Source organism: Nerophis lumbriciformis, linkage group LG11, assembly GCF_033978685.3.
Source record: "Nerophis lumbriciformis linkage group LG11, RoL_Nlum_v2.1, whole genome shotgun sequence".
Taxonomy (NCBI): Eukaryota; Metazoa; Chordata; class Actinopteri; order Syngnathiformes; family Syngnathidae; genus Nerophis; species Nerophis lumbriciformis.
In genome coordinates this window covers 18,386,967-18,410,386 of record NC_084558.2, presented here as the reverse complement: position 1 = coordinate 18,410,386, position 23,420 = coordinate 18,386,967, and the positions used below count along the sequence as shown (strand labels likewise).

The 23,420-nt window shown below is 39.0% G+C and overlaps 1 protein-coding gene across 10 annotated transcripts in view; it reads right to left on the bottom strand.

Moving 5' to 3' along the window:
• The window catches only part of LOC133610666 (putative uncharacterized protein MYH16), a 113,656-nt gene that overhangs the window by 87,763 nt on the left and 2,473 nt on the right, over positions 1–23,420 (bottom strand). For 2 of the 10 annotated variants that reach the window (XM_061967151.1, XM_061967152.1), the window contains exons 2-5: positions 22,924–23,037; positions 15,190–15,304; positions 1,203–1,257; positions 978–1,069 (exon numbers count right to left, since the gene is read on the bottom strand). In XM_061967151.1, coding sequence (XP_061823135.1) covers positions 978–1,069; positions 1,203–1,257; positions 15,190–15,304; positions 22,924–22,934 — 273 coding nt within the window. In that variant the 5' untranslated portion in view covers positions 22,935–23,037. Of the gene's footprint in view, positions 1–977; positions 1,070–1,202; positions 1,258–15,189; positions 15,305–22,772; positions 22,833–22,923; positions 23,038–23,420 lie in introns of all 10 variants that reach the window. The other 8 variants (XM_061967153.2, XM_061967149.2, XM_061967158.2 and 5 more) reach the window with 6 other exon arrangements.

Here is a 23,420-nt window from a genome sequence, read left to right as displayed (position 1 = left end):
GTCGCTTGTTGATGCAGTACCGCCTGAGGGATCGAAAGTCACGGGCTTAGCTGCTTACGTGCAGTGATTTCTCCAGATTCTCTAAACCCTTTGATGATATTACGGACCGTAGATGGTGAAATCCCTAAATTCCTTGCAATAGCTGGTTGAGAAAGGTTTTTCTTAAACTGTTCAACAATTTGCTCACGCATTTGTTGACAAAGTGGTGACCCTCACCCCATCCTTGTTTGTGAATGACTCAGCATTTCATGGAATCTACTTTTATACCCAATCATGGCACCCACCTGTTCCCAATTTGCCTGTTCACCTGTGGGATGTTCCAAATAAGTGTTTGATGAGCATTCCTCAACTTTATTAGTATTTATTGCCACCTTTCCCAACTTCTTTGTCACGTGTTGCTGGCATCAAATTCTAAAGTTAATGATTATTTGCAAAAAAAAAAAAATGTATCAGTTTGAACATCAAATATGTTGTCTTTGTAGCATATTCAACTGAATATGGGTTGAAAATGATTTGCAAATAATTGTATTCCGTTTATATTTACATCTAACACAATTTCCCAACTCATATGGAAACGGGGTTTGTAAAAAAGTGAAGTGATGTAGGTAGGTGAGGCAGATCATGAAAGAAAAAATAAGGCTAACATACAACAATATCATTATTTGCCCATTTAACTGTATTACAAATTGTTTTTTCTGTATAATTCCAATTGTTTTTAAATCATATTACCTTTGTAATTTGTCATTACAGTTTGAACTGTATTATTGTTTTTACTATAATAAAATATGACTTACCTACAATTAATGAAGGTCTTACGATGGTGGCACTTTGACTTATTCTATCTGCATTGTTCCAACATCTAAACTAATATTGTAGGTTTCCCAGTATTTTGGAAGGAACTGTGTTAGCATTATAATCCCAAATTACATTTAAAAGAATATTTGCAAAAAACCTCAATACAATTTACCTACACTTACTATTCTGTTCTCCATTGTGGTGCTAAAGCCATCCCATTCCAGTTCATCCGGGTCTGGTCCTGTTCCAGGGTCAGCTTGGCTTCTATTGCTCTCTTCGACATCAACAAAGAGGAAGTGGCAAGGATGAGTGCACCTTAAAGACATCCTTTTGGAAATAACTTCGCCTTGTGGATGCACTCCCTTGCTTAGTATGAGGAGGTATCTTCACCCAAAAGGTCTAATTACCTCTGTCTCTCTCTTCTACAAGGTGTACAGCTGTTCTCGTAGTTCCAGGTGGATTCTGGCAGAGGAACGATAATCATTCACTGATGTTGATCAAGTGTGTACTCTCCCAGCAGATGGTACGCTCTCACTGATCTCTGCACCATTGCCACACTAAATCTATCAGCTTTTTTGGAGTCTTCAGCCTTTAGTTTGTGACAATTAAGTAACCAAACGCAGGTAGCATCCCTCATTCCATGCTAGACCACCTCTGTGGTTTTACTTCAAAGCTTTGATCTAAAAAATCATACAAGAAAGTTGCCAAATAAAGACAAAAGCCTAAATGCATGTATTTACTGCGCTGTCTTAACCATAGAACCACACACAGACCAAAACAAGAACTCAGGGTGAAAAATGTCCAACCTCCTCACAGTCTAGATTACAACAGACCCACATGGCCTCCCACTACGCCACAGCATTCCTTTTGGTAGCAACAATGAGCACTAGTGTGTTTTGGAAAAGGGCGTATCAGATGAAACATTGACTGAAGATGAATAAAAAAGTAGGGTGTTGTTTGTTGGTATTCAACATTAAATTCTATCTCCAATGTACAAACCCCGTTTCCATATGAGTTGGGAAATTGTGTTAAGATGTAAATATAAACGGAATACAATGATTTGCAAATCCTTTTCAACCCATATTCAATTGAATGTACTACAAAGACAAGATATTTGATGTTCAAACTCATAAACTTTTTTTTTTTTTTCAAATAATAATTAACTTAGAATTTCATGGCTGCAACACGTGCCAAAGTAGTTGGGGAAGGGCATGTTCACCACTGTGTTACATCACCTTTTCTTTTAACAACACTCAATAAACAATTGGGAACTGAGGAAACTAATTGTTGAAGCTTTGAGAGTGGAATTCTTTCCCATTCTTGTTTTATTTAGAGCTTCAGTCGTTCAACAGTCCGGGGTCTCCTCTGTCGTATTTTACGCTTTATAATGCGGCACACATTTTCGATGGGAGACAGGTCTGGACTGTAGGCGGGCCAGGAAAGTACCCGCACTCTTTTTTTACGAAGCCACGCTGTTGTAACACGTGCTGTATGTGGCTTGGCATTGTCTTGCTGAAATAAGCAGGGGCGTCCCTGAAAAAGACGGCGCTTAGATGGCAGCATATGCTGTTCCAAAACCTGTATGTACCTTTCAGCATTAATGGTGCCTTCACAGATGTGTAAGTTACCCATGCCTTGGGCACTAATGCACCCCCATACCATCACAGATGCTGGCTTTTGAACTTTGCGTCGATAACAGTCTGGATGGTTCGCTTCCCCTTTGGTCCAGATGACACGATGTCGAATATTTCCAAAAACAATTTGAAATGTGGACTTGTCAGACCACAGAACACTTTTCCACTTTGCATGAGTCCATCTTAGATGATGTCGGGCCCAGAGAAGCCGGCGGCGTTTCTGGATGTTGTTGATAAATGGCTATCGCTTTGCATAGTAGAGCTTTAACTTGCACTTACAGATGTAGCGACGAACTGTATTTAGTGACAGTGGTTTTCTGAAGTGTTCCTGAGCCCATGTGGTGATATCCTTTAGAGATTGATGTCGGTTTTTGATACAGTGCTGTCTGAGGGATCGAAGGTCACGGTCATTCAATATTGGTTTCCGGCCATGCTGCTTACGTGGAGTGATTTCTCCAGATTCTCTGAACCTTTAGATGATATTATGGACCGTAGATGTTGAAATACCTAAATTTCTTGCAATTGCACTTTGAGAAACGTTGTTCTTAAACTGTTTGACTATTTTCTCACGCAGTTGTAGACAAAGGGGTGTACCTCGCCCCATCCTTTCTTGTGAAAGACTGAGCATTTTTTGGGAAGCTGTTTTTATACCCAATCATAGCACCCACCTGTTCTCTATTAGCCTGCACACCTGTGGGATGTTCCAAATAAGTGTTTGATGAGAATTTCTCAACTTCATCAGTATTTATTGCCACCTTTCCCAACTTCTTTGTCACGTGTTGCTGGCATCAAATTCTAAAGTTAATGATTATTTGCAAAAAAAAAAAAAAAATGTTTATCAGTTTGAACATCAAATTTGTTGTCTTTGTAGCATACTCAACTGAATATGGGTTGAAAATTATTTGCAAATCATTGTATTCCGTTTATATTTACATCTAACACAATTTCCCAACTCATATGGAAACGAGGTTTGTAGAAGTGCACTGTGGCAGAACTCTTGAGATGCAGGTCGCTATTGTCAACACTCTACAGCTCAAATTCTCGTACAGTTGAGTAGAAGAAGTTGTCTATGAATGTTCTCATTCATTCAGGTCATTGTAATCTCAGGTTGGTTTGTCTTGGAAGACAAACCTAACAGTCCAGTTGTGATCGATTGAATGCCCCAGTAGAAGAAGTTGTACAATCCTGTAAAGCAGTTTTACCCAACCTTTACTGAGCCAAGGCACAGTTTAGAAAAATCTCACAGTAAACCACCAAACGTGTGATGACTTAATGTTGTATAACCCACAATTGGTAGAGACACTGGTTAATTGGGTACCTCCTGCCAGTGTTAATTACGTTGACTAATAATTTTTGTGTTAGTTATCGTCAACAACCTATTTTTCCCTGATGGAAATTAGATAACGAATCAAAACGAACGCACGTTGATTACGACGATAAAGTTAACTGACATTTTACTCAAAGAGTTAAAAATAAATAAAAAAATTGTTGACAGAAACTAAATCCAATCATACTTTATTTTGTCCTGTAGAGGGGTAGGACAAGTTTGGAATGTATCCAATCGCAGCTCTTTACCAGCGTACATGTAAAAGAGGAACCAAGAATTACTTACGATGGAGAGTCAATAAGATGTTTTTCCTTGTTGGATTTCTCGCCACCAAAACAAAAATGTATGATTTTAACATGTTACACCTCGCAATATGTGTACACCTGGGAGAAAATGGAGAGGACGGATTTAATTTTTGATGCTAGGATGGCATCATCGAGACATCTACGCGACTTTAAGTTAAAGTTAATTCTACTGTATCACAAAATACTCAAATAATGTTCTCTGCCTCAAGGAATCATGTATTTACTTTTAATGTGGTCTAACGCACTTAAGTCACACGTGAACTAAAAAGATGAAGTTGATGCTGCGTTTCCAATTTATTAATTATTTATTTGAGGCGAACATTCATGAACAAATGAAAGTTTCCAGCCCCCCCTCCAGTTGTCCCACTCATAAACAAGTTACGATGAAAGCAGGCATTGTAAGTCTGCTTTTCACACACATACATACCTGCTTTGCCAGAGACGTAATATAAAAAAACGTAGAACATGTTTGAAAGATATCAATACGCATTGACTTGTGGAGCAAAAAATTACTAATTACATCATTCCTGACCATTAGATCATGCTACTTTTGTGTTAAACATATGTTTTCAGTCTAAATAAAGGTGCTTTCAAATAAACTTTAAATGGGAACTGCATTTTTGGAGGGAATTTTGCCTTTTGCCTCTCGTTCACAATCATTAAGAAAGACAAGACAAAGGATGTTTTTTTTTATGCATTCTAAATATTAAATAAATGCAATCAAAAGTCTGCTTACAATGGAGCTTGTGGGAGCAGCTCTATTCTGCCTATAAAGCCCTTAAAAAACATCCATTAATATTTTATATACACGATGTAAGTATATATGTAATGTAATAACAAGCACATTAATAATTTAACATTTAATATTTATGTATTTTGCTAATTTTAAGCAAATGCTGTGCATTAATTTAAAAAACGCATCACAACGTTGTCTTTTTTTCAACTACATCACTGATTATTACTCACAGCGGACTTCATAAGAGCCAACAAACGTAATAAAACATCACTTACTGTACAGTGTCCACTGTCATTAGGATGCCGACTGCTGGGATGTTCATATATTCTCATTTAGATGAAGAATAGTTCAAAATCTTTGCGAAGAAAGGGGGGTGTAACCAAGAGTCTAAATTGGCTGTCAAAGTGTACCAACTTGTCAGAATACGCCCTTGTCCTTCTACTTTCTAGGTGAGATGCATGATGTATGATCTACAATAAAGTTTGTTGAGCTAGGAAACGAGGAAGTAGCTCATCAGTCGATGATGTCAACATCGGTACGCAAGCTTGTGATCACGGCGCCGCTATAAATAGTTTGTCTGCGTTAGCGCATATAATAACAATATCACTTATACTTAAGTTAAGTCACGAAAGGTAAATGGAGTATTGTTAGAGCTTTTTAAATGGTTATTCATCGGTTTTATGGGCAGAAAAGAGTGGAGCTCCCATTGGCTCTGCTGTAAGCGGACTTTTATTTAAGTTTATTTATGAGTTAGAATGCATTAAAAAATATATCCGTCGTCATGTCTTCCATAATGATTGTGAACATCCATCCATCCATTTTCTACCGCTTGTCCCTTTTTTGGGGTCACGGGGAGTGCTGGAGCCTATCTCAGCTGCATTCGGGCGGAAGGCGGCGTACACCCTGGACAAGTCGCCACCTCATCACAGTGATTGTGAACAATATGCAAAGTTTGAAAAAAGTGCAGTTTCCCTTTAAAGAGGTCTTATATATTATACTTTATATTTTAGGCGATTAAATTGGCTGTAATTGTAGATGATTAAAATGTGATGTAATGTAATTGACTAAATGTTTATCAGTTTGAACATCAAATATGTTGTCTTTGTAGCATATTCAACTGAATATGGGTTGAAAATGATTTGCAAATCATTGTATTCCATTTATATTTACATCTAACACAATTTCCCAACTCATATGGAAACGGGGTTTGTATAATGTCCGTGCTCAAATTCCCTTATTTAGCATGATATCACCCCTATAATCTTTCTAATCTTTATCACTCCTAGATTTCTAACGTGTCAAGTTAGCAAAAGAAAAGAGAAACACATTTTTCAGGAGAGAGAACCTAATGCAAGTAAGAGAAGCAGAGTAGACTCAAAGTTTGGTATTTGGAGGCCACCTCAATCTTTTCCTTCTCAAGCTGAGTGTTGTGCAGCTCATGGACCATAAATAAAAGTTTGTCACTGTGCTCCCTGGCAATCCTCAGCTCCCCTCCCTTCCTAATACTCTCCTCCTGTGTGTGAATGTGCGGGTGTAATGACAAGGACCCTCCCTGCCTGTTAGGAGACAAGCGATCACAATCATACTCTAACTCAGGCATCACAGGTCTGAGAGTCACAGACATCCGCATCTGCACTGCACAGGATAAAAAGGACATAAACATAAACCGAGTGGTGAAAACAGCGCAGGTCACTATCTGGCAGATTTGGACTTAGATTATTTCTCACGGGTTCAGGATACAAGGATCCCACTCACCCGGGAAATGGACTGTTTATACCCAGGTACAGGCACATTTAAACCAGCACCAAACGGCTGAAAAACAGCTCTTTTCTCACAGCTGTAAAGCCATCTGTGTCCAGGTTGAAAAACCATCTCTGAACAAAGTAGGTGGTCAGTGACACTACCTATGTCCCACATACAACACTGTCCTTTCAACCATTCTTAAAAGATTTAGCAATTTAGCCTTCAACAAATAATGGCGGTTAGAAACGTTCTGGTCATAGATGCTCCTTTGTGCCATTTGTTTACAACTGAATGGAATTCTAATGTGACTATTTTGGAGTGATAGTGATCAATCTACAGCGATTGTTATGCCCCACAACACCTCAATGCTGACGAGGGGAAATTCAACCTCAACGGCTGTCGTTGGCATTGACAGTAGGATTGTCCGTTTACATCTCAACAGTTGTTTGTCTTGTTACGATAGGGCGGAACCATCCTTGTATAAATATTTGGGGTTTTGGCACCAGCCGCTAGGCGAGATCCAACCAATCTACTCTTAAGTCTAAGACTAGATCTGACCAATGTAAATCTATGAGCATGAACTGATGAAGCCTACTTGAGAGGCAAAACGTCTTCTAAAACAAACCATATAGTCCAGTTGCGATTGATTGAATGCTTTGAGAATATAGTGTAAAAGTGAGGGTCAAAGAGAGAGGGTGCTAAAACTGAAAGAGAGAGGGCGCTAATACGGACAAATATTTTTAGAAAGAAGTTGCTCTGAGAAAAAAAGTAGAATTCACTAATTCACTTATCTAACTTAAACAGCTGTTTGGTATTGAATTTCCTCCTCACACTTGCATGGTTCATGTTCACCCACATCACTCAATTAAATATTTTACATTCTAAAACCAGACAATGGTGTAACACATCACACCTTTTTGTGAACAAAACTGATTATATAGAAAGGGAGTCAAAGAAACATTTTTAAGAAAGAGGTCGCTCTGAGAAAAAAAAGTAGAATTCTGGAGAGTAACCCAACATGTGATTTAAGACATACCAGTTACGGAAGATTTGGAAAGTATTAAAGAGATTATTAAAGGAGGCCAAGCAGTTAGCTTGAAGAGATTAAATACATGGAGAGGGGGAGAAATGGTGGATAGTCTTTCAGTGTTGGTGGAGTTCAGGATGAAATTCTTCCTAAATGTGTGTATATAGGGTACATGAAATATTATGTTAGATTGTTTGTACCACCACCGCTGCACTGTTATAAGTGCCAGAAGTATGGACATGTAGGAGCATACTGTAAAGGAGAACAAAAATGTGGACGGTGTGGAGGAGGCCATGACTATGGCACATGTGTAAATTGTGGTGGAGCACAGTGTTGGCCATGGATATTGTAAGGCAAGGAAAAAGGGCAGCTGAAATACAGCAGTGTATTAGTGTAAGGAAATATCCAAGAGGACTATCCAAGAGGACTCTAATTGTTAAGAAGGAAAATTATTTGTACATAATCTAATTGTTAAAAAGGAAAACTTTTAATGGCATAAGTCATTAATTGCACATTTCATAGGTATGAAAACACAGTAATTGTTGCTAAAAGTGCAGCTTGATATTTGGACATTAAAGGCATCACCTGTGAGCAAGTGTATGAGGAACTCAAAAAGCGAAAAAAGGGTAGACGGAAGGAGATGGGGGCTAAATTCCAAATCTAAGAATAAACTTTCTGAAGTCTGAGAGCTCGTGGTCAAGAGATGAGGCGATCCATTGAAGAGAAAAACACTACATTTTGAAAGAAATCAAGAGCATTAATAGAATGTTGTTATTTTTGTTGCATTTGTTGAGTGTTTATATGTCTTGATGTATGCATGTGTTGAACATCTAATGGCATACAAGTCTAGCCTTTAAGTCATTAGTTAAAGATCATTCACATCCGGGAGGTGGCGGAAATGCACTGATTCAGTTTGCAGCTGTTGTTGATGGGGAACTGCACTTTTATTGTAATTTTGCCTGTCGCTCACAATCATTATGAGAGACATGACGACAGATGGATTTTTTTAATGCATTCTAAATATTACATAGACGTAAATAAAAGTCTGCTTACAGCGGAGCCAATAGGAGCTCCTTTATTTCGCCCATAAAATCCAATAAATAACCATTTAAAAAGCGCCAATTTACCTTTCCTGACTTGTATTTTACCCACTATTGGTGATGTTGTTATAATAAGCGCTAACCCAGACAAACTACTTATAGCGCCGATGTAATCACTTCCGTGTGTACCTATCATTACATCATCGAGTGGTCTGCTGTTTCCTGGCTTCCCTGCTCCTTGTAAGTTTATTGTAGATCATAAATCATGCCTCTCACCTGGACATGAGACGTCTGAGTAGGTATTCCGACAAGTTGAGACACTTTGATAGCCAATTTAGGACCTGGAACTGGAGAGGACGACACAAAAATCGCTTGTTCTGCTGCCTAAGCGTTCAGAAAAATGCTTTCTGTGGGTGCGAGTCTGCAGAGGCGAGAGCAGGCCAAACGAGTCCAACAGTGTACTAGAGGCTTTTGAACGCAATTGGCCGTGAGTTGCACATAACCAGTTCACTGTCTATTGGTGTGGCTGCTCGCAATTGGCGAACCTGGCCTATGAAGTACAGGCTGCTGGCTATTCTTCTTGTTTCCAGGTGTGGGCCTGACGATGTCAAATGGACTGAGTGAGTGCGAGCAAGGACAGGGAGTCCTATAGTGATCCTTCTTGGGTTGATATACAGTATTAGAAGACTAATTAAACATTAAAGGACATCCCCATTTTAAGACTTATTAACCAACAAGGTTTGCCTCTTGTATGTATATTTGCACAATATATGTTTAATGTGCTGCCTCTGATTGTGGTATATTAAGTACTGCTCACTTCTTGTATCAAAAAACGTGAATACTTTTTGTTGCGTGGTTGTTGTCATTACCGGTCCCTCTCGATAATGTCCTGTATTGGTTTCTAGCGCTCCTTCCCGTCTTGTGTTTACGTTCTTTTGCTGACAGTGTTTGATCTCACGCACCGGTTTTTGTTTGTTGATTAGTGTCTCCACCTGCTCCCACCACTGATCACTCCTCTTTATATGTCCATGTCACCGTGCCCGTCATTGTGACATTTGTGTTCGCTAAATGCGACAGTTGCGGTTTTCTTTTTTTGCCAAGCTTAAAACATTGTTGCTGTTTGCTTTGCACGACTGTTGGTGTTTTGCCTTCATGCTACGCTTTAAGTTCATGCAATGCTACGCTAGCATCTAAGTTTTTGTATTTTTACCTTGTGAAACGAATCACAATAATCTTACCTGCACGCTGCTGCTGACGCTGCCTGTCGTTCTGCTCGCTGAGAACCCAACCATCGCTCCACTGCGACCCGAACGCGACAGCTGTGGCAGCTTCATTGCAGTCCAACTCGTCTCTTTGCAATAACGCCATCATTTGTTTCATCAACATTTAAATTTGATCAGACACGTTAGGTATATTTTCACAAAGTATCGGTATCGCTGATAAAGGCCTGAATTTTACTCAGTATCGGATCTGAAAGAAAATCAGTGGTATCGTACATCACAAGTTACAAGCATTGTCTTTTGTTAACTTTGTGAATAAACACAAACACCTGTGTAAACAGTTAATATTCCAAAGTGTAAACCTGTGGCTTATAGACTTGTGCGGCAAAAATTAGGTGGGTACGGCTTATATTTATGTGCTCAAAATAACGCCACGTTTGATTATGTCCTCTACTCAGATAAACAAAATAGTTCCATCACAATGTAATAAGAACCTATGAAACATTAAATACAGTATGTATTTGTAAAACAGTATATGAGTGGAGTTATTGCAACTCTGAACCGCTCATACACAAGGCATTTCACCCTACATTTGCACCTCTCCCTCCTACGCCTCCCCTCTTCTACTTGGTTCTAGCATCTAGTGCCATGGCGAAGTATTGCAAATACACCCCTATGCATACAGACGTCAATCGAGTCTCGCTACGTTATCAACCCTCGCCGTTTGCCAGCAGTGACATAAGGCAGATGAAACAAATGTTTGTTTACTTTCAAAATGCTGTCACGCGCAATGCTCGGCTTTGCTGGTGCTTTTGTTATTTTCTTTTGCTCGACTTTATTAAGAAGAAGACCGTTTTGAAGACAACGTTTTTGGCGAAATATGCAAGTGCTGGCGCTTCAGCTTGTGGTATATCAAATGTTTCATTGTGTGTTTGTGTTTGAAGCCAATATTTACGTGCAGTAGCAAAGGTTTGAAGTCTGACTAAAACCACAACGGTCATTATTATGAAAATAATTAACTACGCTTGTTACTAACATTTGTTATTACTTCTCTGGGTTTCTGGTTTGCTGTCTTTCTCTTTGCACTCGAGATAATGCGGAGAGGTCTTCGAACTCAAGTATTTCGCCCAGCCCCCCTATGTGGCGGATAATTGGGACACCTCTTGATTGATGTGAACGCGCAAAAACAAGGAGTGAGGGCAAAAACAAGGGCGGAGGAGGGGTATTCAAATTGCGCCTAACTCTCGAGTCTACTAACTAGCAAAAAGCTAGTCTCAATTTTACATTTACACCTCATGTACAGCATCTTTTGTTTCTTCTCCACTCAAGATTCCTCAAGTATTTTTGGCTTTCAAAAGCAAAGCTAATACTTTGTTTCCCTGCAAAAACTGACAGGTTTTCAAGCGCAATATTAAATGAATAGATTTAGAAGGAAAACGTGTAGCTGCTTGTGGTATCTGTACTTTTGGAAAAATAAAACCTATTATTATCTGAACCCTGACAGTGATTTCTTTCTCAAGAACTTTACATTCTGTCAGATGGAAATTAAATGGGGAAATATAGCATCATCTTCATCACGTGTGCAGTGTGGACCAGTAATTGCCAAGCTGTCAGAATAAGATTTAGAACGTGTGTGTTAACGGCCTGTAGTAAAATGCACAATATCAGAGAAATGGAAAAAGAATACAATTCAGTTTTTGCATTATCACATTGGCTTAAACTTTTAAGTTTTGAATTGTTATTCAAATTAAAAAATAATGTCTGGAAAATAGCCCTTTTTTGAATGGAAATTTCCACACACTCTCCTTTCTCTCAAAGCTGTTTTAGATCTGTAAAAACAGTTTTAAAATATATATTTTCCCTGCAGATGCTTCCAAAATTAATCATTCCCATCTCATTTGAACAGCTGTTTGGTATTGAAGTTCCTCCTCACACTCGCATGGTTCATGTTCACCTACATCACTCAATGAAATATTTTACATTCTAAAACCAGACAATGGTGTAACACATCACACCTTTTGGTGAAGAAAACTGATTATGTAGAAAGGGAGTCTACGAAGATATACACTTGTTCTAAAATTAAACAGGACGAGCCAATGTATTTTTTTATTCGTGTTTATGTTAGCACATTGTTCATACTGTGTGATTATTAACCGGCCTCAGGTATAGGGGACTGCAGGCTGAAGCCTGGCCCCTGGCTGAACCCTCCGGGCCTGGGTCAGAAGGAACGCAGGGGCTGACTTTGATCACTGAGACACGTCACATTTCACTAACAGTCATGCTGTTGACTGGCCGCAGGTCAGGTACAATAATAAATCACATCGTTAAGTAATTTTAAAGAAGAGAAGACTGTTGACATCATTAAAGCAGTTTATTGACTCCTGAGCATTGCTTATTGCTCTTGTAGGACCGCTTGAAATACCTGACATAGCTGGGAGACTGTGGTTGTGTTTGCCTAATAACACAAAACATGGTGTTATCAGCAATTTGTCTTTAAAGAGGACCTATGATGATTTTAGTCTTCTCTGACTTATAAATGTTGGTATAATGTTGAATGCCCATGCTAAACAATGTCAAAGTGTCAAATTATAAAGTTCATGCATTTGGCTGTAAGCTTGCATGCAGCTTAGGATGCCTCAGAACGCTGATTTTTCAGTCTTTTTTAACACTGGGCTATTTGTGACGTCACAAATTGACGAATGTACTAATGCGGACATTTCGAGTTCATGCTCTCTGCCAGCCCCTCCTCTTCGCTCTGCTCTCATGCCTATGCCTGGAGCCTGCGGTGTTATTCTTCCTCTTTACGTGCCATCCCACCTATTCTGATGTCTATAAAATAAGTACTGTAGAATTGATTTCTCCACGACATTTTACACAAGACTGTTTTGTCAATGCTGACCAGAAAGTACAAAATGGATTAGCTGCTAAACTTAGACGGAAAAGACAGGGCCCTATTACAACTTGGTTTGAGGACACACAGGAAAAGGTAGGAAAAAGTATTAGCATACATTCAATATGACTGATGTGCAACATGCAGTGACATAAATACTGGCTTTTTTTATGCAGCTTTGCAATGAAACAAGAGAGGGCAGGTGTACCTAATCTTGTGACCAGATAACCTATATATTGCACTCTATATGAAGTTTATTTTCGACCATGACTTTAAAAAAATTAGCGGTGATGTTAACCTTCAAGAATATATATTTAACAGTGGACATTTTCAAAAGATACATGCTGATACTTTTGGGCAGGATGGGGCGTTGAGTAGGGTTCGGTTCTTTATCAATTCTCTTATCACTTTGGATTAAAGGATAGCAAACAAGTTGAAATAGCATTAGTATTAGCTTTGTTTGGTTAAGAAAAAACATGAGTATACAAAAGACCCACAACCTAGATGGGGTACCACAAAAAAATAAATATTCTACTGTAGTAATAAACAAAATACAACAAAAATGATTCTGTGACTAATGACAATTACACAAAAATGTTAAATAACAGATTTAACATTTTTCAAAGTTTTTTTTAATGTATATACAGTACCGGTATATATGCGGAGCGCTCAAAAGTAAGTACAACTACATCAGTCAAAGACAAATACAAGTCAAGTAGAACTGTACACATTGCAATATTCAACCATCAACTATGAAAATGAACCATTATTTTTGCAGAAAATTAAGCACATCTGCTTTTTTAGTAAGCATATTTCGGACTAAACACGGGTGTCACCAGCTGTGGAGATCAATTCTTAGAAAGAAGCGTGCAAACTCGTCATGTGACACTTGAGAAACATTCATTTCACATTTACAGTTAATAACAGCATGTTTTAACACGATAGGCAAGCGCAACTTTAGCTATGTGCACATGGACACAATTAATCGGATTAAAAGTCTAACCGAAATAAAAATGCTTCATGTAAACATGCCATTCGGAATACTTTGACCTGATCATTCATATTGGAGCGCATGTAAACACTCCTTCCAAAGTTTGGTTTGAAGTTATCCTTAGTGGGTGAAAATGTTCCTTACTGTGCATGTCTTTGACAGCAGCTACACTTTTGTGGTGGAGGGGTGACTAAATTTAATAGCCTCGGAATGAAGCGATGATGTCTCCCCCCATTCAACATGTACAGAAGTAGCGTTATATACTGTTGTTGCTCTAAAGCAGAGACTAGAAAAAACAAAAGTATGTTCTTCAGTGTCATGTGTCAATGTAATAACAAAAGAAGGGATCCAGTTGTCGTCTCAACACACATACACACAATGTTGAAACATGAAGACGCGCCCTGGCGACGTCACGTCTGCGACTATAGAAAGTACGGCAAACAGGACATGGAGGGCACAGATCAGCTCCGTTTCAAAAAGAGAGGTAAAACAAAAGTAGAAACAGAAGGACAAATTGATAAATAATGTGACAACGTCCGACAAGCAGAAAAGCACTGAGTCGTATTCGCTTCTTCTTCTTCTTCTACGTCCACTTACGGTTAGTGCTGCGCATGTTAAAATAAAGTATTCCGATTTAGGGTGTGTTGCATGAAAAGGCACGAGATGAACATATGAACATATAAAAGGGGGGCCAGTGGGGGATGCGGGGGATTGTTTTATGACCAGGAAGTGGGCGTGGCTTCCACGTACCTCTAAAAAAGGGAGGCCAGTGGGGTATTGATTTATGACCCCAGGAAGTGGGCATGGCCTAAACCAGAAACAGGAAGTATACGTCATATCCGGCCGCCATTTTAATTTTGTAGTTTTTTTTAAGCTCTACGCCATCTTGGTGGTAGTACATAAGTCATAATGATTTATGATTCCTACAGGCTGTAAAGGGTATTACAACTTGTAATTTATAGCGTGTAGGGAGCCATCTTGGTTGTAGTCCACAGGTCACAATGCGAAAAAAGTGTTTGCATCATGCTTTTGCGAAAAACGTCAATATCAAAACATCTCAAAAACTACCTCATGAGAGGGCAAAAATGTTTTAGCGATATTTGCCAGGTGTTTTCGAAATATTTCCATTACCAGTTTCTTATTGCAATATTTAGGTTTCTGGGTGTAATGGAATTGCATTTGCAGTGTTGGTATTTTTGTGCAATGAATGTGAGAGAGACAAAGGCACATGGAGACATCAACTCTTGCACTTTACATTGGTGAACTGAAAAACTCCCAAGCAAACTAAATTGACTTTGCTCAGTGACGCCCCCTATTGAACAAGGACACGCCCCCCTTGGGTTTTAGGCCTACAGCGTGGAGGTGCACTACTGTATAATGGCAGTAGTGCAACATGCACATAACGCAGCAGCAACAAAAAACAGGACAAACACTTATTCAGCTTGTTGGGAGGGACAGAAGAGAAAGAGGAAGGTTCTTACATGCGCCAGAGGTCCGATGGTGGGTCGGTATTGGTGGAAGTCCGTTTGGATCACACACACTCTCTTCTCCATCCTTACAGGTCCCAGTAGCCCATCCTGTCTTCGCCCAAGCAGCCTTCGGGGAGGAAACAAAGACGCTGTGTGGGTTCTCTCTCACGATTGTAGAAGAAAATGATTATGTTATGGACAGACAGAGACAGAACAAATAGTAAGTGAGAGAGAGAGCGTGCATAAGAGTGTGTGAGTAAAAGTGTGTTACGTCTGCTATCTGACCCCGAGAGGGAGGGTGATGAACAAAACGAAAACACGAACCAACTTGTATGCCTCCCCTCTTTATTATCTCATCAGCCTGCCACCACACACACACACACACACACATACACAAACTCACACACATACACGCACACAAAGACAGACTGCTGCAGAAACATCTTAATTTGTTATCATAAAACATTGAACAGAAAAGGGATTCAAAAGATCTATTTCTATTTCATGACTGTAGACCAGGTTTCACAGCACCGTAATATGATTTCCATTAAGAAAGGTTAAAATATGAACAATTAAACCACATTTAGTTGTGTTAATTATGTGCATATGTGTCAATCCTTTCAAGAAAAAAAAGTAACTTAAATAAGGCAACGAGGTAATGCAATACTATAGCATTCTCCTTTACTTCCTTGTTCCTATCATGCCTCACTGCGAATATTAATGAGGCAGCTGCTTGAGTTTCGAGTTTAAGAATGAATTTGTGCCATTAAATGTTTCTAAATTGCTTTGTTATGTCTTTCCATTCCGAGTTTAATGTATTGCCTTGTGTCTACTTATTTTTTTACATGCAACCCTTTTGTTTAACATTTTACCCTCAAGCCAGTCAGCAAACTGAGTGAGCCTAATGACAAGTCCTTGTCATGTTTTGCTATCACTTCCTGTTAATGTTACTTTTGGGTCAATTGAATGCCATGCTGACTGAAAAATGTATAATCTGTTCCAATCACTTGGCAACAGACAAAAATAGTCCTCGAGTCTGTGTTTACACATTTTGGTTGATGTTTTAGTAGTGGATAATCACTGTATTAGTCGTGTTTAAACAGTGTATGAAATGCTATATTTCCACCGACCTGGTAATGTGAAAAATCATTAAAGTCACATAAATTGACTCAACGGTGAGTGCAAATATTGAAGTTTATTTTGTATTATTCACCGAATGTTTTTCACATTGCAATGCTAAAAGAGGTAACTATTTAGTGCAGTCTTATTCACTACGTTTCCATGCACTAAATTAGTCTGATTTCTCAAATAGTTGTATTTTCACACTTGCGTGTGCTAATGCGACTACTGTTCATACGCCGTGTGACTCCCGTATATTAGGGGGCGCATATATCCTTCTAGCGAGCATCAATTTATCGCTTTTCCGGTTGACCTATGATGTCACACCAAGCGTCCGCGTCTCCTTACAAGTTAGCAGCCAAGGTCTGTTGTATGTGATGTCCGCTGTAATATTGGCACAGATTAGAAATATTATGGAATTCAGAGTTATTGCTAATCAGTTTGGAGTGCACAAATGCAGCGTGAAGAGGTTTGTGTACACTTTATTTTTCACCTTTAGTATACCTGCTTCTCTTCCATCTCATTCATATATCGTTCGGGAGTCCGAATTAAGTCAACATTCTCCATTTCCTTAGCTATCTTCTTAGATAGATCTCAGTTTCTTTTTTTTCTCCCATTGATGCATTTTTAAATGTTCTGTTCTTTTCATTTGCAAAGCAAATAAACATTCTCCTCGTCATTACGATTCTTGTTATATTTTTATTGAATGGTATCTGCTTCCCGGTTATATCCCGAAGGATCCCCTCTGTCGCATAATCCAGGAGTGTTAGTCCGACTTTTCAAACACCAAATTTTAACACCGAAGATTAAGATCTTTCCATGGGTTGGAGGAGGCTTATTTAGAGCCAAGAAATCGGACTACCATATTTTCCGGACTATAAGGTGCACTTAAAATCCTTTTTTTTACTCAAAACTCGACAGTGCTCCTTATAACCAACACGGTGCACCTAATGTAAGGAATAAGTTTGGTTGAGTTTACTCAACCAAACGGGCGGTATACGGGCGGTATAGCTCGGTTGGTAGAGTGGCAGTGCCAGCAACTTGAGGGTTGCAGGTTCGATCCCCGCTTCCGCCATCCTAGTCACTGCCGTTGTGTCCTTGGGCAAGACACTTTACCCACCTGCTTCCAGTGCCACCCACACTGGTTTAAATGTAACTTAGATATTGGGTTTCACTATGTAAAGCGCTTTGAGTCACTAGAGAAAAAGCGCTATATAAATATAATTCACTTCACTTCACTCACCTCAAAGCTATTTTATTTGGTACATGGTGTAATGATAAGTGTGACCAGTAAATGGCAGTCAAACATAAGAGATAAGTGTAGACAGCACTATGATTGCAATATGTCTCAAGTAAACACCAACATTTTAAATGTTCCATTGAAAATGTAGAACATACACACAGCGCTCAAAAATATATCAAAATGTTTTACTATGACTTTGGTAAGCGATGAAGCTGCACCGCTTGATGGGTTGTCTGCGCAAGTATCATTATGGTGTGTGTATAAGGTAAAACATATTATTTGGCGTTTTGTTACGCAATATTATGCAAAAGCAACTTTTTTTTACCTTATGGTACCTGCTGATCTGCATTTAGGATCTGTTGAAGTCCTGAAAAATTGGGTGTGTCCGCTAGTCGATAAGCTTCTCTTTTTTCCTCAATCTTCTTGTTATTGGACATTCATCCTCCGCTGTTGCAATTTTTAATATAAAGTAGTGTAAAGTTCTTATTTATATCTGTCAGTAAACACTCCATGAAAGCAGTAAAACATACCGGTGTAGTGAGTTTACATTATTCACCCAAGGAACGTTAGTTATTAGATTTCTGGTCGGACGGTTTTTCACGTGACACATTTCCTCTGTTGTTGTTTCCGGATGAGGAGATGCTGCTCCGTTATTGATTTAAGTAAAGTCTGAATGTCATTAAAACAGTTAGCACCATCTTTTGACAGTTCTTCCACCCCGTCCTTGCACGCTACACCGCTACAACAAAGACGACGGGGAGAAGACGCTGACTAAGGTAAGCCACGTAAATAAGACTGCCCACAAAACGGCGCATCCAAAAGCGACTGTCAAAAAGTGGCTTGACGATGATCTGTAAAACATCATCTATGCAACATTTTGACCAAAGAACCACCATTACATGTTATGCAGACCACAAGGAAGTGTTTTCAATTTAGAAAAAAATTATAATAATGACTCCTTTAATGCGCCCTATAATCCGGTGCGCCTAATATATGAAAAACGATAAAAAATAGACCATTCATCAGAAGTGCGCCTTATAATCCGGTGCGCCCTATCCTATGGTCTGGAAAATACGGTAATTTAATTTACTGGTTTTAATGACACTTTGACCATAACATTTGAACACCGTAATATTATGTTTTCTAAAAGAGTCATTGTTGATGTAGTATTTTTTCAATGTGATTTACAGTATTGAGTTCTTCAAAATGGTTATTAATGTGAATATAATTAATCATATTCATTTGTTTCTATATATTAGAGAGGGAAAACACATTAATGTATTTATAGTTGTCGACTGTAAGTTACTACTTGAGTTTAAAAGACATTTTCTAAGTGCACATTTGACATTGAAAATATATATTTTGTTGTACAACTATTCTTTTGATAACATAATTTCGCTGAATTAGAAGAAGTTGCACATTAGTATGACAATCTTGTCTGACCTGCCTATATGTAAGGTTTTTCTTGGTTTGGTGACAATGCTCTAGAGAAAATCCACCATAACTTCCTTTATACGACTTGTAAGGAATTCCAAAACGTCAGAATTCGAACATTCCCCGTGTGAGCTGGGTGGCGAGCCAACGTGAACCATCCCGCCACGTGCGAAAGGATCCCCTCCTCCCTTCCTCCACCGCTCGCGTGGTAGGATAAATTAACTGACAACCACTTATCGCATAAAGGGCCCTCACGATCAAATTTATATATTTTTTTATTTTTGCCAGCTTTTTATTTTCATATAAAAGTTGCAAATAGACTTTATTTTTTTATGTTTGATTGTGGCAAAACAAAAACACAATCTACGATGTCATCATTATGGATGTTCAGAAATACTAGCACTTAAAAATCATCAAAATATTCTGGTCTGGTCCATCAAAAGCTATTGACCATACTTACTAGTGCTCTATTACTATATTCTATGTTGGGAAGGTTACATGAATCTAAGATTATTGTTGTGTGGGGGTATGCAGATACAGTGGGATTAATGAAGCTGAGAAATAATGTTGCTCTGAATGAATAGCGAACTTCCTTAAAACACAAGACAAAAATTAATTTTTCACATTTCATGTTTGATATTAAAAAAAACGCATAATTCCCGAAATAATACGCATCTCGAGGTGTACTAACCTCTAATTTTGAATGGTGGTCAAGAACAAGAACTCAGTGTACCTTTGAGGAGGGCTGATCAATGATCGCCATTAATTTGAGTTTGATCACGGTGATCGCTCAAACATGCCGGAAAAGTCTGTCATAATATACCGCAATTGTAACCAGTATGGAAGCAACAATGCTTGGTATAATTCTGCACGGAACAATCCGTCTTTATTGACCGTGATCCGGTGTGAGTTGGTGAATGTGTTTGTGTGAAAGTGTGTCCGTGACCATCCCGTTCCACCGTCGCGGAAGTCAGGCTCATCACAACAAATTTAATGTCCGATCAGCGTTGTGCCTCATCCCCCTTAGACAGCTGGAAGTGCTGCCCAGAAGAACAAAATAAAGAAATATGACTAACACTAGCATAGAAGTTGAAATAACATTTAGAAAAAGCAGCAACTTTAGTTTTACTGAAGCTCACCAGTAATTCTGACCTGAATGCGGATTTGCAGGCAGGCACAGAATGTCTTTGTGACTGAACTACTGTATTTGTACAATGCTGCACGGGACAATCCGCGATTAAATAAAAAAAAAAAAAAAAAAAGAGAGGGACAAGCGGTAGAAAATGGATAAATGGATGGGTGATATTAATCAAGATGAAAAAATTAATTGTGATCATTTCTTTTGCCTTATCGGCCAGCCCGACCTTTGAGGACCTCAGTTGTGAGAACACAATAACAAATTCATAGTATTAGTATTAGAATTTCTATAGTCGAATCTGATTAGTTAGATTTTTCCTATAATCGAGGGATTCTCAAACGTTTTTTTAATTTATTTTAAAAGCACAGCTAATGGGGATAAAGAGATTTATTTTTCCACCTATTCCATCCTTAAAGAAAAAGGCTGAAACACTGCGATAAACAAATGAACACAGTAGAGATTCAACGGTTTAGTGGCTTTGAGTCTGACGAAAAGCCGAGAAGACAATCAAACTTGACTATCTCCAGAGATAGTAAAAGTCATGACAACATCACCGTTGCCAGAAAGGAGCAGTAAGGGAGGCCTCCTGCCTAAGACAAACTGGTCGAAGCTCCACCTTTAAGGCACATGGGGTATGGAGAGCTCCATGGGCACTGGGAACGTGCTGACTGGCACCGCGTCCCCAATCTCGGAACGTTCTGCCAACACAAGTCTGAAGACTGCACTTTTAACGCAAGTTGAAATGTCGTCATGCTGCGTCAATATGGATAGATACTTTTCCCATTTGAAGCGATACGGTACCAATTCCTGGTATTTCAGTGTGTTTTCATGTGTTAATAAATAAATAAATAATAAAATCTATTGGTTTTTATTCATCATGTAACATTGAGCTAATAATGATAACTATGCTGTCCAGTTGTACTAAATGGGATACCCAAAATGTACATGAAAATAAAGAAAGTGGGATTTAGAATATTTACTATGAACAATAAAACACTGAATATTAACAACATATGAACATCGCAAAGTGTAATAAACACCTACAATATGATATATTATCACGTAAAAATCTCCTTCTGCATCTGTTCCTGACACACGCGTTTCGGGCTGGCTGCTCTGAAAACAAACGCCTCCCCACTTTGGTTTGTTCCTCATCTGAGCTGCTGTGACATAGATTACCGTAATAACTCGTATAACACCCAAAAGCGCAGATTTCGTCCATTTAAATACTTTCTATAGTTCAAGACTTACAGTCATTTAAAAACAGCATTGCACATCATAATGGTGATGTTAAAGGTCTAAAAAAATGATATAGAAGTCCAGTGGGCCGGATTGAAAATCGTAACGGGACGTATTTTGCCTAGGTCTGGTATAGACTAGGGTGTGTTTTTTACACCAGCTGTTTGATTGTAACATACATCTTAGTTGTAGTTTTCATTACCAATTTTGGAAGTGATTCCTAATTGGGTCGGGCCAGGAGGATTGTTATGATGCTGGACAAATGATACAGCTGTCGGATAGTTTTTGTTTTATATCCAGCTGACCATCCTAATAATAACACGCTGTCACATTCACTTCAAGTAGCGCTGCTGCGCATAAAAAAATACACGGGTAAGATCTGATAAGTAAGTGGTCTTTTTAAGTGCATATTGTGCACGGCATTATTGAGTTTGTTCTGTATTGAAATCGCTGACTTTGTGAGGTCTTTTATATTCGTAGTTGTGTTTTTGGCTGAGCAACTCTGACTATCAAAGCTCGTTTACACTTGTAGTGCAAAATTTGAACATCAGAGGGCGACAGCGCTACGCTTCAGGTTTACTTGTGTTACGTTACAATAATTGTGTGCAATATAATGCTGTGGATGTTTGATTTCTATAGAAGTGAAACATCTGTTGTTTATTGTGTGAATGTATTGACACTAAACCTTCTAATTCGTGTTTATATTTTCAGTCTTACAAACTTTTTCCTTACAAATGAAGGAAAAACTATGAAGAAATAAAACTGAGGAAAGCAAATAATTCATAAGAAGGAACATCAATCATCAACAGAACTTCTGGATCTCCCCTCTTTTCGAGTTAATAACTATCTGTCTAGCTGCATACGCTGGAAATGTATAGCAAGGGCGGAATAAATATAATAATCCATAGTTGTTGTGAAGCAAGATAACATTTGCCTAGTCGTTGTCTGACGCCACTACATGGCAACGCCACCTAACATCCATCCATCCATTTTCTACCACTTGTCCCTTTCAAGGTGGCGGGGGGTGCTGTAGCCTATCCCAGCTGCATTCGGGCGGAAGGCAGGGTACACCCTGGACAAGTCTCCACCTCATCGCAGGGCCAACACAGATAGACAGACAACATTCACACTCACATTCACACACTAGGGCCAATGTAGTGTTGCCAATCAACCTATCCCCAGGTGCATGTCTTTGGAGGTGGGAGGAAGCCGGAGTACCCGGAGGGAACCCACGCAGTTACGGGGAGAACATGCAAACTCCACACAGAAAGATCCAGAGCCCGGGATTTAACTCAGGACTACTCAGGGCCTTCGTATTGTGAGGCACATGCACTAACCCCTGCTCCACTGTGCTGCCCTAATTTATTATATTGTTTTATATTATATTTATATTATATGACATTGCAAGTGCACTGCTCCAACCTGATATTGTGTTATGGTCTGGGAATGCCAAGAAGTCATTTTTGGTGAGTTGACAGTACTCTGGGAAGATAATATTGATGATGAACATGAAAGGAAGCTGACAAAATAAAATTTCATAGCAGAATGCAGAGAAAGAAGTTGGTGGGCCTACCGATATTCCATTGTGAAGTAGGCTGCTGTGGGTTCATTGCATTTTCTTTCCAGAAGTGACTTCGAGATCTCGGCTTTAACAGGAAACAGATCAAGTCAGTCAGCAGGGCAGTGTCTGAAGCAGCAGAAACAGGATCATCATGAGTGTGGTCAAAATATGTTCAAAACAGATCTGGAAGGGAATTACATCTGTATCTCCTCAGTTGGAATTCACAGGGGTGATGTTCCACGAGAAGCAGACTGTTTGCTGGTCGATGAAGAGACAGCAACATATTTAGTAATAGCCTTTTCTATCAAATTCAGCTCACCAGTGGGAGGTGGTGAAATGCACTGCTGGCCCACAACCGTGAGGGAATATTGACTGTAAGAGGGACGAAATTCCTGTTAACAGGATCCCACTGGTGATAGACTTTTTCCATACTCGTCATTGTGTATATTTAACTATATTTAATATGATATAGGCAGCACGGTGGCAGAGGGGTTAGTGCGTCTGCCTCA